Source organism: Cynocephalus volans, chromosome X (assembly GCF_027409185.1).
Source record: "Cynocephalus volans isolate mCynVol1 chromosome X, mCynVol1.pri, whole genome shotgun sequence".
Classification (NCBI taxonomy): Eukaryota; Metazoa; Chordata; class Mammalia; order Dermoptera; family Cynocephalidae; genus Cynocephalus; species Cynocephalus volans.
The window spans coordinates 171,961,605-171,975,400 of record NC_084478.1 but is presented as its reverse complement, the minus strand read 5'-3'; the positions used below and the strand labels follow the sequence as shown (position 1 = coordinate 171,975,400).

Below are 13,796 nucleotides of genomic sequence, written 5' to 3'. Positions count from 1 at the left end.
GCTGTCTGTAGTGACTCTGCTCTTGTGACAGATCTCTTCCTGGGCCCCTAGGCTTTTCCATACATCCTTTGAAATTGCGGCTCCCAAGCCTTCACTGCTCTGGCATTCTGTGAGCCTGCAGACCTAACACCATGTGGACGCTGCCAAGGCTTCTGGCTCGTATTTTCCAAAGCAGCAGGTCCAGCCACACCTGGGGCCAATTTAGCCATGGCTAGAGCTGCCAAAGCAGTTGGGGTGCTGGTGTGGGGAGCAGCATCCTGAGGTGGCCCTGGGCAGTGAGCCTGTGGAGGGTGTCTCGAGACTGTTCCCCAAGACCGTTCTGTCTCCCTAGGCCTCTGAGCCTGTAGTGGAAGACACAGCCTCCAAGATCTTTGAAATGACTTCAAGGTCTTTTTCCCTTTTCTTGATAATCTCTTTCTTCTGTACTAATTTCCTTAGCAAACGATAGCTGGGGTAAGCCATTGTGTTTTTCTCCTGAAAATTCTCCGTGCTTCTCTACCACATGGTAAGGCTGCAAATTTTGTAAAACTTTATGCTCTGCGTTCTTTTTAAATTCTGGCTTTACTTCATGCCATTGCCGCCATAACTCAGTGCAGGCTGTTACAAGTTGCCATGCAGCTTCCTGAATGTTTTTCTGCTTAGAAATTTCTTCTGCCAAATACTCTGGTTCACAACTCTTAAGTTCCAACTTCTGCACAGTCCAAGGGCATGGACAAAACACAGCCAAGTTCCTTCCCAGTTCTTAGGAAGGGTGATCATCTTCCCAGTTTCCAACGAGTTCCTTCTCATTTACACCCGAGATCATCTCAGAATGGTCTTTACTGTCCATATTTCTGCCAGCATTCTGCTCACTACCACTTAACAATCTCTAAGAAGTTCCAACCCTTCCCTGATTTTCTTTTTTTCTAAATTCTCACCAGCAGCTAGGCTTTTTCTGTCTTCCTCCTTCAAATTCTCCTCAACACCCAGTTCCAAAGTCACTTCCACATTTTCAAGTACTTGTCATAAGCAACACCCCACTTCTTGCACCGATTTTCTGCATTAGTCTGTTTCCGTTGCTTTTAACAAAATACCTGGAACTGGGTAATTTGTAAGAAAACAAAATTTATTGCTTACAGTTTCAGAGGCTGGGAAGCCCAAAGTCCAGGAAACACATCTGGTAACAATCTTCCTTGGAGGTGGCTTTACAGCAATGCAGGGGTCTCACATGGCAGGAAAGGGCAAATGGGAGAGAGAGAGAGAGAGAGAGAGAGAGAGAGAGAGAGAGAGAGAGAGAGAGCGCTCCTTGTGCAAACTTCTTTTAAAGCCCCCAGAACCACACCCACGACCAGCATTAAGCCATCAACTTAATCACCTCTTCAAGGCCTGTAGTAGACTGAATGCCCCCCAAACTCAGTGAAGTTAGAATCGTGTCCCCCAAGTTTTATGTGTTAGAAACTTGGCCCCCACTGTGACTATTAAGAGGGTGGAAAATCCTATTATGGTATTTAAAAAGTGGAGCCTTGAAGAGGTGATCAGATTGTAGGACCATGCTGTAGTGAATGGACTCATAATGGCGGTCAGGGGAGTGGTTTGGAGGGCTCTAAAAGGAGAGCGAATGAGAAGGTTGGCCTCTCTCTGCTTCCACCATCTTGCAATGTGAGACCCCTGGGTCACAGTCACCACCACCAAGACCATCACCAGACGTGTTGCCTGGACTTTGGACTTCCTAGTCTCTGAAACTGTAAGCAAATAAATTTTGTTTTCTTTATAAATCACCCAGTTCCAGGTATTTTGTTATAAGCAACAGAAATGGACTAATACAAAGCCCCACCTTTCAATTACCATAATAAGATTTCCCACCATCAGCAGTTCCAATGGGGATCAAGCTACTAATACATAAAACTTGGGGGTCACAATTCAGTCCTTATCAGTAGCTACCATAAATGGGCTTGCTTTCTTGATTTCTTTTTCTGCTAGTTCATTGTTGGTGTATAGAAACGCTACTGACTTTTGTATACTGATTTTATATTCTGAAACTCTACTGGATTTGTTTATCAGCTGTAAGAGTTTTTTTGGTGGGGTCTTTCATTTTTCTATATGTAAGATCATGTTATCTGCAAACAGGGACAATTTGACTTCCTCTTTCCAATCTTGGTGCCCTTTATTCCTTTATCTTGCCCAACTGCTCTGGCTAGAACTTCCACTACCGTGTTAAATAGGAGTGGTGAGAGTATGCTTCCATGTCCTCTTCCTGTTCTTAGATGAAAATCTTTCTACTTCTTCCCAGTCAAGATGATATAAGCTCTGGGTCTTATATCATAAAGGGATGTTCAATGTTGTCAAAAGCTTTTCTAGCATCTATTGAGATGACCATATGTTTTTTGTCTCTTAATTGGTTGATGTGGTGTATCACATTTATTGACTTGCATATGTTGAACCTTCCTTGCATCCCGGGATGAAACCCACTTGATCATGTTGTGTAATCTTTTTGATGTGCTGTTGAATTTGGTTTGCTAGTGTTCTGTTGAGAATTGTTGCATCTATGTTCATCAGCGATACTGGCCTGTAGTTTACTTTTTGTTGTTGTTGTTGTGTCCTTGTCTAATTTTGGTAACAGGCTGATGCTGGCATCATAGAAGGAGTTTGGAAGAACATCCTCTGCTTTGATTTTCTGAAAAACTTTGAGAAGAATTCTTGTTAATTTTTCTCGAAAAGTTTGGCAGAATTCAGCAGTGAAGCCATCCGGTCTGGGGCTTTTCTTTGTCGGGAGACTGCTGATTACTGCTTCAATCTCATTGCTCGTTGCTGATCTGTTCAAGTTCTCTCTGCCTTCTTGGTTCAGTCTTGGTAGTCTGTATGTGCCCAGAAATTTATCCATTTCCCCCAGGTTTTCAAATTTGTTGGCCTACAGTTGTTCGTAATAGTGTCTAATGATTCTTAGTATTGCTATGATATCAGTTGTAATGTCTCCTTTTTCATTTCAGATTTTTATTTTGGTCTGCTTTTTTTAGTTTGTCTGGCCAATGACATCTATTTTGTTTATATTCTCAAAAACCCCAACTTTTTGTTTCATTGATCATTTGCATCATTCTTTTGATCTCTATTTCATTTAGTTCTGCCCTGGTCTTTATTATTTCTTTCCATCTACTAATCATGGGACTGGATTGTTCTTGTTTTTCTAGTTCTTTGAAGTGTAACACGTACAGAACATTTCATCCAATAATGTCAGAATATACGTGGATCTCCTCAATACATGGATCATTCTCCAGGGGAGACCACGTGTTTGGCCTCAAATTAAATCTTAACAAATTGAAAAAGACTGAAGTCATATCAAGTATATTTTCAGATCACAATAGAATAAAATTAGAAATTAACAACAAACAAAACATTGGAAACTATACAAATACATGTAAATTAAACAACATGCTCCCAGGGCCAGCCCGTGGCTCACTTGGTAGAGTGCGGTGCTGATAACACCAAGGCCACGGGTTCGGATCCTATATAGGGATGGCCGGTTTGCTCACTGGCTGAGTGTGGTGCTGACAACACCAAGCCAAGGGTTGAGATCCCCTTACCGGTCATCTTTTAAAAAAAAAAAAACATGCTCCTGAACGACCAATAGGTCAAAGAATAAATAAAGCAAGAAATCGAAAAATTCCTGGCAACAAATGAAAATAAAAGCACAACTTACCAAATCTAAGAAATACTGCAAAAACAGTACTAAGAGAGAAGGAAGAGGGGGAAGAGGAGAAGGTTTCGTGAGAAATTGGTTAATGGACGCAAAGAATGAATATGTGTTGTAATGATGAGTATGCTAATCCTGATTTGATCATCATATATTGTACACAAGTATCGATAGTCAACTCTGTACCCCATAAATATGTATAATCAGTTATATTTCAATTTAAAAAAAGATCATTGGCTTTATATCATAGTTTTTCAGTATTGTTAACTTTACATCTTAGTGCTTATGTTAGGGACATCAAGGAGAAGAGTAAACATTACGCGAGGACTTTGCTTCCTCTTCTGGGAAAGTGCTAGAACATCTTCAGTTTGTAAGAGGATAGTCCTATAGCACTAGACTGAAGCAGAACCTTGTTATTACCTTTATTTGGAATTTAAGTATGATTTAAGATGTGTGTGGGGGCCAAGTTGACAAAGGGTAGACTTCTTTTTTTTTTAAAAAGATGACCGGTAAGGGGATCTTAACCCTTGACTTGGTGTGGTCAGCACCACGCTCACCCAGTGAGCGAACCGGCCCTCCCTATATGGGGATCCGAACCCGTGGCCTTGGCGTTATCCGAACCACACTTACCCGAGTGAGCCACGGGCCGGCCCAGACAAAGGGTAGACTTCTGATGGCTACTTTTATGTGTCGACTTGGCTAAGCCACAGTACCCAAACATTATTCTAGATGTCTCTGTGAAGATAATTTTTTAGATAAGATTAACATTTAAATCACTAGTCATTGAATAAAACAGATTACAATCCATATGTGAGTAGGCGTGATAGAATCAGTAGAAGGCCTAAAAAGAAAAAGTGTGACCTCCCTGGAAGAAGAGGAAATTCTGCCAGACAACTGAGTTTGGACTGCCACTGCAACGATTTCCTGATCTCCAGCCTGCTGTCCTAGCCTGAAGAATTTGGACTTGCCAAGCCTCCACAATTTTGTGAGGCAATTACATAGAATAAATTTTTTAAATCTTTCTTTTTCTTTCTCTCTTCCTTCTCTCTTCTTCTCTCTCTATATAATATCTGTGTGCATGTATATATATACACACACACACGCTAATTGTGTTAAACCAATCATCCATATGTTTATTGAATTTATGACTGCTTCTTCTATCCGTTACTGAAGGAGGTAATATAATGTTGGGTTTTCACATTCCTCCTTTATTCCTGTACATTTTTGATTCATAGATGTTGGGGCTATGTTGTTACTTGACTAAGATTTAGAAATGTTATATCATCCTGATATGTTGACCCTTTTATTCTTATGCAGCGACCGTTTTAATCTTCAGTCAGCATTCTTGCCCTGATGTCTATTGCGTTTGATGTTAATATAGCTGTATCAACTTATTGTAGTTTGCATTTTCCTATTATATCTTTACCCACCCTATTGCTTTCTGCATTTCAGGACTGGCATCTTCTCATTTTATTTAATTTTCAAATTTATTTGCATAGAGTTGCGAAAACTAGGCTCCCACAATGCTTTATAACTTTGTATTTTCAAATAATTTCAAACATACAGAAAACAATGAAGAATAAAGAATTCACCCAGGTTCCCCATTACAAAAAAAAATGTTTACCATGTTTGGTTCATCCTTATATCATCTCACCATCTATATTTCGATATATAATACATAATAGTACTTTTATGAATGCATTGAGAGTACGTTGCAGATGTGATATCCCGATAACCTTAAGTAGTTCAGTATGTGTCTGGAGTTTAGACTTAGGCCAGAGGCCGAAGGAGGCTTGCCCGAACAGTATCACCAGTCATGCTCCATAACTCCTAAGCTTTTTTTTTTTTTGTCATAAGAGAAGAAGTCAGCAGGCCAGGCCTACAGCCCGGGTTGAGAGCTGAGAGGAGCATACGGTGGTGGTGGGGGGAAGCCAAAGAGCAAAGGATCACGCATCCCTACCACTTTTGCAATTGGTTTGAGCAGGCAGCGAAGTGAGAGCAGAGGAATGCTGGCTGGATCTGTCCCAAATGGGCCTCTCCTGTATTTCCCATAACTTCCATTTAGGTGTCCCGCTCCCCCCATTTGGGGGGCACTTAACCCCCAGTGACCATCCTGCACACCTCTCCCTACCCCAAAAGAAGGCAAGACAAACAAAAAAAGAAACGTACCCCCAAACTGTGTCCTTAAATCTCACCCCAAAAGATGAGTACTGTGTACAACTTCAGCCTCAAGGATGCATTTTCCCCAACGTTGAATGCTGGAGAAAGAGGTTACGTTCTAACGAGTCCGTGTTAGTAGTCCCCAAAGCGTAAAAGTAGGGAAAGAAGAAAACCGCTAAGTTGGTTTGCACGTCACGTTTGGACCCCAAAGCCTTGGGAACCCAGTGTTTTAAAAGGGAACGCCGGCCTGCTTCTGGGGAATGAGGACACGCACTACCGAAGAGCCAGCTCCGGTTTTACCTGCTTGGGTTAGGGCAAGGTTGCAGCGAGATCCCCATTACAGACAGAGGTTGTGACGCAGATGACATATACCCCTTGGGCTAGGACCAGAACTGCGGATTTCAATGCAGGCACAGTGGCACGGGACCTGTTGCCCTGGACACACTGGCACGGCCTTGGTCTGAGTGAGAGCGGGCTGCGTCCCCAGTGCTCTCTGCAGATTCGCTGCCCGGCGGCAGGTCCCGTGTGCCAGGGACACTGTGCAGTCCGCACGCATGAACACACTCCGGAGCTGAAAGGGAACTGTGCGCCTCTGCTTTCTGTCGCCTCCTGAGGAGTAGAAAAGGGAGTCACATTTTACCGACGAGGTGACTCTACAGTACAAGTCAAGAGTGTTAGGACGCTGCAGCGACAAGGTGGCCAGGAACGAAACGACTCCGTGAATATTCAGGGCACACAGGAAGCAAAGGAGCGCCTTGGTGACCACAACGACACAGAAGTGGGCTAAGCAATGAGAGTCACGATGAGATCGCACAGCTGAGAAAATCGTCGCTGCGAGACAACGATGGGGTGGGAGGCGGGTCGAGAGGAAGGAGCTGACAGGGATTCTCATCTGTGCCTGGCACTTTCCAGCCTCGTGCGCGCTCCGCTCCGACTCCACGCTGCCGCGGTGGCCTTTCCTCGCATAAGCACACGGGACGCAGGTGACCGCCACTGCGGTGACCAGTCCCTGCGGTGGCAGCAGGAAGAACATCAAGCGTGGGCCCAGGATCCCTGATGTCTCTTCTTCTGTCTCCAACCGCAAAGGCGGACCCCGTGAGACCTGGGCACAGGCAAGAGCCTCCTGGCCCAAGTGACTCATCAGAAGCCCTGTCCCGAGGGGCAGATGGTTTCGTGCAGCACGAGGTGGAGGAGGTGGTTCTGCTCGGCAGTCAGCAGCGGCCACAGCGCCACCTGCAGCGACTTGATGGCTTCCGTGTCCTTCTCGTGGGTGGCCATCACCAGGGACTGGAGCAGCAGGAAGAGCTCCTCTGGGAGCTGCCCGCCGCCGTCCTGCCCGTGGCCGTCGAAGGCCTCCCAGGAGTACGTCTCCAGGGTCCGGGCGTGCTCCGGCAGCAGCCGGGCGGGCGGTGGCTGCAGGAGCAGCAGCAGCAGCACACGGGACAGCTCGCAGCGGGCCAGCACGTCCGCGAAGGCGCCCAGCGCGGCGGGACAGGCGGGCGCCGCAGGGCCCGCGTGGGCGCTCGCGCTCGGAGCGGGCGGCGCTGCCGGCAGGGCCAGGCCGGGGGCCGCGCCGGGGCCGGGCTGGGGCCCCGGCAGCGGCGGCGGGCCCGGGTGGCTGCCGTGCTCCCGCGCCAGGCGCTGCATGCGCGTGAAGACCGCCAAGGCGCCGCTGTAGTCGCGCGCCAGCAGCTGGCAGGAGGCGGCGTCGCCGAGGGCCTGCAGCGCGGCCAGGGGCAGCTGCGGCAGCTGGAGCTGAGCGGCGCGCTGGAAGTGGCCGGCGGCGGCGGCCGGCTGGCCCAGGTCGCGCAGGGCGGCGGCCAGCTCGAGGCAGAGCGCGGCGGCGGCGGCCGGCTGGCCCAGCTCCAGGTGCAGGCGCACGGCGGCGCCCAGGGCGCTGGCGGCGGCCTGCAGCGGCTCCCCGTAGGCGGCGGGGCCGGCCAGGCGCTGGCGCGCGTCGCGCTCCTGCCGCAGGAAGAGGCGGGCGGCCTCGCCGAGGGCCAGCGCCTCCCCGGGCCCGTGGAACAGCGCCTGCTGGCAGCGCGCCACCGCCAGCTGGCACCAGGCCGCGTAGGGCAGGCAGTCCTGGGCGCGCAGCTCGCGACCCAGCTGCGCGAACTGCTCGCCGGCCTCCGCCACGTTCGGCTTCCGCAGGAAGCGCTTCCTCAGCTTGTTCGACACCAGCCGGTACCGGGCCAGGAAGTCGCCGGCCTCGGGCCCGGGGCCCGCCGCGCCGCCCAGGCCGCCCGCCGCCGCCGCCATGGCCGTGGCTCCGCCCCAGCGCTTCCGGACGGACGCGCTGACGCTGCTGGAGGACGAGGCGGTGTCGCCGGCCGACTGCCACCAGCCCCGCGCGCGACACCCTGGGGACAGGCGGCGACTTGCAAAGGGCGGTGTCGGAGGCGGGGCCCAGCCGGGCGTCCCGGTTGCTAGGTGACCGTTGCTATCCCGGTTGCTAGGGGGCGTCTCCCAGCCCCTCCCTCCCAACGAGGCCGAAGCGGCTCTCGGGAGCGCGCTCGCGACCCCAGTTCCGCGCTCGTGTGCGGCTACGTGGCTCCCGCCCATCAGTCGGTCCCCCGTGTCGCCGTCACGAACCCCGCCGCCCCACCCGAGGCTCCGGCCCCCTGTGCACGCGGCCCCTCCGGACAGTCGTCCGACCGCGACCGCGACCCTGCATTCGTGGCCTGGAGCCTCACCCCAATACACGCCGTCGCTCTGGGGACTTGCACGGACCCGTGGGGGAGCCTCCTATGCCGCCGTCCCACCCGGGGCCAGCCCCGCACTGTCCCCGGGAGAGACTGCTGCTCTGGACCCTCCCTGACCTCGCCCGTCCCTCCGACGACGCGTGTCCCACAGACCCTCCGACGCAAAGGGACCAGAGCTGGCCCGGCTGGCTGGAAGCGAGGCGGGTGCAGGCGTCAGCAGCTACTCCCAGGCCGGGGCCACCTGAGACGGCTGTAGCCATGAAGAAGCGGCCGAGCAGGGCGTCGTCGTGCACGGCCCCGTCCTCCAGCTGCTCCGGGGTGATGGCCTCGTCTCCCGCCAGCTCCACGAACGTGGCCGGCAGGGACTCGCCGATGTCACCGAGGAGTACCTGCACGCACGAACTCGGGCGCTGGGCCTAGTGGCCTCCTGCAGGTGGGCGTGCGCAGGCGGCGCTCCAGGTGGGTCACGGAGAGCGTCAGCTCCGCTCGGGCTGGAACGTTCCTCAACGGCTCCTCCTCCTGCTCGGCACGCGGGGCCTTGGACGCCACATTTCCGGATCGGGGGGTCTGGCCCGACTGGACGCCTCTCGACATGCGCGCACTCCTGTCCTAGTGACCGCGCCGGCCCCTCATCGGTCGGCAGCAGGCTCGTGCGGCGCACACTGGTGACGCCACTGCCCTGCAGCCGACCCCGAGGGAGCGGGCGCGGGCCTCCAAATGGCCGTCCAGGGAAGGTGCGAGCAACCCGCGCGCGCCCTCGCCTCTGGGCCCTGCCTGTGCCGCAGTGCTCCCGCCTGTAGCACCCGAGCCACGCAGGAAAGGTAAAGGGGTGGGGTACGGGTACCACCCGTGGCCTCAAGGACGTTCGCCATCAACCCTCTGCTTCCAAAGCACGTTCCCCACCCCGCCGAGAAACCCCTGTACCCATTACGCGGTCACTCCCTGTTGTCGTCGTCCCCCATCCCCACACACACGCTCCCAATGATAGCTCTGGGCAACCACTAATCTGCTTTCTGTCCATAGAGGTCTCTCTCTCGTGGAGATCTCCCTCGGATGGAACCCAGCGTGGGGCCTTTTGTGTGTGGCCACTTTCACGTAGGGTAAAGTTCTCCTGATGGTGCGTCCGTGTGGTAGTGGGAATCGGTTCTTCGTTCCTCTTCATGGCTGAATAATATTCCATTGTATGGATGGACCACATTTTGTTTATCCACTTGACAGTTGATAAAGAGCTGAGTGGTTTCCACTGTATAGGGAGGTGGAATTTCTCCTTTACCCTCTTAGACTCCCACGGCTAGGATTTATTTATTTATTAATACTGTTAGGTTTATTTTAATTCTAAGATGTTGTTGCAGAGCAGTTTGGGGGAAGAGGAGATGGAAAGTGGGAGGAGTAGGAAGGGGTGTCATGGTTGAGGCCTGTGGCACCCACCTCATTCTGGCACGGGAGACCAGGGGGCTTCCAGAGGCAGCTCAGTCATTGCTGGGCTGGATGCAGATGTCAGGGGGTGTGGCTGAAGCCCTCAGCTTATAGTTTTTATTTCTTTATTAAACTTCTAATTTTGTTTATGTATTGTTTTCCTGATTTTGTTAGTTGTCTGTCTGTGTTCTCTTGTAGCTCACTGAGCATGTTTAAACAAGTAGTTTGAATTCTTTGTCAAGCTCTTCATGTATCTCCATTTCTTTAGAGTTGGTTCCTGGAGCTTTATTAGTTTCCTTTGGTGTTATCATGTTTGCCTGATTCTTTGTGACCCATGTAGCCTTGCATTAGTGTTTGTGCTTTTGAAGGAGCACACACCTCTTCTGGGTCTGCAGTTAGGTCCTCAGACAGTGGGCCTGTCACCAGGGGTGTGAATGGGTTTGGTTCCTGCTGGGTCCCTCAGTGGACAGGACCGCCTGTGGACTGTGATGGAGTGGGCCTGAGCTGGATCACAATCACAGGGCTGCTTCCATAGTTCGGTACAGTCAGTGGGCCTGTTTCTAAGGGCATGGACTGACATGGCTCCCAGCAGTTCCCTGGACAGGCAGAAGTGCCCCCAGACCATAGTAGTGTGGGGCTGGAGACAATGCACAGGGCTGTTTTATTGTCCACAGTAGGTGGGCCTGTTACTGGGAGTGCTGACAAGTGTTGCTCCTGCAAGGTACCTGGGGAGATAGGGCTGGGTTCAGGACCACACTCAAGCAGGGCTGGGGCTGAGTCCACGGGGAGGAGGGCTGCTGTGGGTCCACAGCTAGGACCATGGCTTATAGGCCTGCCACCAGGATGTGGGCCTGCCTTATCAAAGCAGCCATCCTCAGTCGTGGGCTCCGCTGGGGTTTCTCAGCCTCCTACCTGGATCCCAAGGCTCCCACAAAGGCAATTCTGTCCGTAGATAGCTGCCAAATCATTGTTCTTGTTGGGGGGGACAATAGCTGGGGACCTCCTATTCCACCAACTTTCTGATGTCACTCTCCCAATACTACATTTTGTTTATATATTTGTCCATTGATGGACATTTGGGTTGTTTCCCCCTTTTGGCTATTGAGAATAGGGCACCTCTGAACATTCATGTAGGAGTTTTTGCTTCAACACCTGTTTACAATTTTGGGGGGTCTACATCTAGGGGTCAAACTGCTGGGTCATCTGCTAATTCTATGTTTCACTTATGGAAGAACCGCCAAATCGATTTCCACAGCGGCTGTACCCTTTTACACTCCCAAGAGCAGCGTATGAGGGTCCTAGTTTCTCCAAAACCTCCACAAAACGTGTTTCCTGTTTGCTTCGTTGTGTTTATATAACAGCCATCCTATTCGATGTGAAGTGCTCTCTCATGGTGGTTTTGACTTGCATTTCCAAAATGGCTAATGATGTTAAGCATCTTTCCATGTGGATGACTAAACAGCTCAGAATGCTTTTCAGGGACTCCCACTGTGCCAACAAAGTACTCTAACATATGTGCTTGATCGAAAAAGCATATCACTGGAACACCCCTGCTGCCAGCCAGACGGATGGGCAAAGAGCAACACCAGTTTAGGGGGCTAGCCAGTTAGCTCTGTTGGTTGGAGCACAGTGTCTTAACACCAAAGTCGAGGGTTTGGATCCCCATACGGGTCAGCCGCCAGAAAAAAAAAAAAAAAAAAGTGAAAAGCCAGTTTAGGACCTGTCAGCACCAAACCCAACCTAAAATAATTAGTTGCTAAATTGCTAAATAATAGAAAAATGTGTAAAGTTCAGTTTCCCTTGTGAGGTGGACCCGGACGGGGTACTCGTGAGTTCCTGAAAAATTATTTAACCTGCTCCGTATGGAGGACCCGAGAGACCTCACCCCTTTTCTTCCTCCTTGCCTTTTCTGGGGGATCAGTACAGAATGCAGGCAGGAAATAAGGACAGAAATGTGCTCTTTAATTAGCACAGCAGCAGGGGGCGATGAGAAGATACCGATCAGCACCAGGGTCTTCCTCTTGAACGCAGGGAGTCGAACAACTTCCTCGTAGGAAACAACATCCAACTGGTCAAAGACTAGAGATAAAGAGAAGCAAGCAATGTTCATTTCCAGGGCTGGGGACAGCACTGGTCCAGGTCGTGAGGTGGGAACACTACCGGGGTTAAGGAGCTGAAACCTGATCAGCCGGGCCACAGGTCAACAGGCAGGGAGGGGGGCGACTGGAGATGCGGCGGGGAGGTCGGTGGGGAGGAAGGACTTTGGATGGTATTTAATTTCGGTATCAGGAGCGAGCTTTGAGCAAGGGATGTGTGACACGACCGCATGTAGATCTGGAAAGGATAACCCTGGCTACTGAGTAGGTAACAGACTGCAGGGGACGAACGGAAGCAGTGAGACCCTTCACCAAACCCAGTTCCAGCCCGACTCCGTGCCTCACAGTTTTTCCTGTGGGGAAACTGAATTTAAGCTTAGTGGGGAATGGTGCAGGCTGGGACCAGTGAAGAGGACGTGCTGGGACAATGTCCAGGGCGACTGCAGGAGGTGCTGATGCAGAACGACGCAGAACAGGACGTCAGGGTGAGCTGACCCCGTGTCACAGACTGGCACGTTCCTGTGGGTCTGCATTTGGTTTCCCCAGAACCCTCCACGTGAAGCCCTGACGCGGCCCTGTGGGCCAGCTCTTCCGGTTCTGACTCCTTCCCTCGTGGTCTGGACCCTACACTCTCTGCCTCCCTGAGCCAACCTTTCTAGGCTCCAGCACAGATGTGCCTTCCATTCCCGCCCCCTGGGACAGGCCAGCACTCTCTCTGTATGTACTGACCAGAATGTCTCTTATCTCAGGGACCAGGGCTGCTCTCCACCCAGCGGCTGCACACGGAACCCTGGGTGTCATCCCGACTCTGCACCCCTCCGCTCTCCCCACAAGTCCCCACAAGTCACGGACTGCTGTGACCGTTTCCTGGCTGGCTGCGAGCACGTGACATGTCAGTGTGCCTCTTCTGCTGTTCTTCCTCCACTGCTACCAGACAGAGAAAAGCTGACCGCGTTAATGTCCTATTCAAAGCCCTTCACCAGCTCTGCGGACACTACAGATGCTCCTGGACTTAAGATGGAGTTAACGTCCCGATAAACCCATCGTGAGTTGAAAAGTGATAACTCGAACCATCATAACTTGGGGACCGTCTGTACTGTAGAAAATCTGAACACCAGGGACGACAGACAAGGTTGGCCGTGACCTGGCCTCGCCTTGGCTTGTGTCCTTGCCCCTTCCCCTCTCCCACCACCAATGATCTGGCCCCGTCTACGTCTGCACAGGCTCCTGCCAGGCCAGCGTGCGTTCTCAGGAGGACATGCTGCTCTCTGGGGCTGCTCAGAGCCCGCAGCCAGGTCATGCCGAGGGCGCTGACGTACTGAGCAAGCTGTGAGCATGCAGAACAGTCTGGAAGGCTGTAGAGGCCGCCTGCAGCGGGGCGCTCGCGAGGCTTACTTGAGCTGTGCTTGGCCAGGTACTTGTCTTTGCATTTCTTCTTCCTCCCAAAGGGGCTGAAGCTCGGGGCTTCGCTCGGGGCAGACTGAGCCGCACTTGCCACTCTCCTGGGATGGGAGGAAAAGACAACCAGGGCGTCAGCAGATCCTCGCTGGAAAAGCCCCAGGCTCGTTTGCCTGCCCTGTGACATGACTTGGTGACCCCCTGGCCTGGCCACAGGACACCTCCAGACCTACTGGCTCCTTCCCTTTGCACTGGCCAAAGCATCTCGTGCTGTCCTTGAGCCCGTCCTCCTCCTCCGTCTCTCTGTGTGTCTCTAGCAGCGGCCTCTGCACCGTCTCACCCTTTCTGAGACCC

The 13,796-nt window shown here is 51.9% G+C and overlaps 2 protein-coding genes across 2 annotated transcripts in view; both read right to left on the bottom strand.

Moving 5' to 3' along the window:
• Window positions 1-6,951: 6,951 nt before the first annotated feature.
• LOC134367237 (40-kDa huntingtin-associated protein-like) lies at window positions 6,952-8,089 on the bottom strand. Its single transcript, XM_063083918.1, has one exon. It carries the CDS (start codon window positions 8,087-8,089, stop codon window positions 6,968-6,970), a length of 1,122 nt encoding a protein of 373 aa, XP_062939988.1. The 3' UTR covers window positions 6,952-6,967.
• Window positions 8,090-8,752: 663 nt separating this feature from the next.
• The window catches only part of LOC134368594 (55 kDa erythrocyte membrane protein-like), a 47,769-nt gene continuing 42,725 nt past the window's right edge, over window positions 8,753-13,796 (bottom strand). Inside the window, 3 exon segments of the mRNA XM_063085021.1 lie at window positions 8,753-9,326; window positions 11,853-12,027; window positions 13,440-13,546. Of these exon segments, the coding sequence (XP_062941091.1) occupies window positions 8,753-9,326; window positions 11,853-12,027; window positions 13,440-13,546 (856 nt within the window).